The 673-nt window shown below is 61.7% G+C and overlaps 1 protein-coding gene across 1 annotated transcript in view; it reads right to left on the bottom strand.

Annotated features, from left to right (window-relative positions):
* Positions 1–420: 420 nt before the first annotated feature.
* LOC104508587 (heat shock protein 30C-like) overlaps positions 421–673 on the bottom strand; it is a gene marked incomplete at its 5' end in the record, with an annotated part of 614 nt that continues 361 nt past the window's right edge. The window contains one exon of the mRNA XM_010150263.1: positions 421–671. Coding sequence (XP_010148565.1) covers positions 559–671 — 113 coding nt within the window. The remainder of the gene's footprint in view (positions 672–673) is intronic.

The raw sequence follows: 673 nt of genomic DNA on the forward strand, positions 1-673 counted from the left end.
GAGCCCCTCTCCAAGCTGCTGGGGGGGATGTGGCTGCAGCAGGGGCACCCAGCATGGTTGTCTCCCCTATTCAGTGGTGTTGGCTGGGGGTGGGAGGCTGTGGAGCTGGTGCAGCATGAGGGAACAAAGGCAGCCTGCCTGCCCCCTGGGAGAGCTGCCTCTGCTCAGGTACAGGGGTATGGGGCTGCCCCTCCCTTCCCTGGGACCTTCCTGCCTGCCCCAACCCTGGAGCAGGACTGGTGCTCCCAAATCCCTTCCCTCCCTCTGGGTCCACTGCTTGGCCCCATTCTGTGTTGCCCTGAGGCACTGAGAGTGGTTCTTCCCTCTTGGTGCGTCCAGCTCCTCTGGCATCGAGAGCTGGGACCGGGAACCGGCCTCCCCATCAATCACCACCACGAGACACAAGCAGGTTCTATGCAAAAGGATTTTTATTGGATACAAAAGCATTCCAGTAGAGTGAAAAAACTGACATCGTTGCTGATGGAGCTCATCTGGGCTGAAACCCAGGACTTGATGCTCTCTGCTCGGGTCCTGCCACGGGCTGTGGCTCCCTTCCTCTTACACCTGGGCTTTGCTGGTGGCTCCGTCCTCGGAGGCTGGTCCTGGCTGCGAGGCAGCAGGGCTGACCTGGATGGGCACGTTCCTCTCCGGGGCGGCTGGCAGCGCCAGCCTG

Source organism: Eurypyga helias, unplaced genomic scaffold (assembly GCF_000690775.1).
Source record: "Eurypyga helias isolate BGI_N326 unplaced genomic scaffold, ASM69077v1 scaffold25014, whole genome shotgun sequence".
Taxonomy (NCBI): Eukaryota; Metazoa; Chordata; class Aves; order Eurypygiformes; family Eurypygidae; genus Eurypyga; species Eurypyga helias.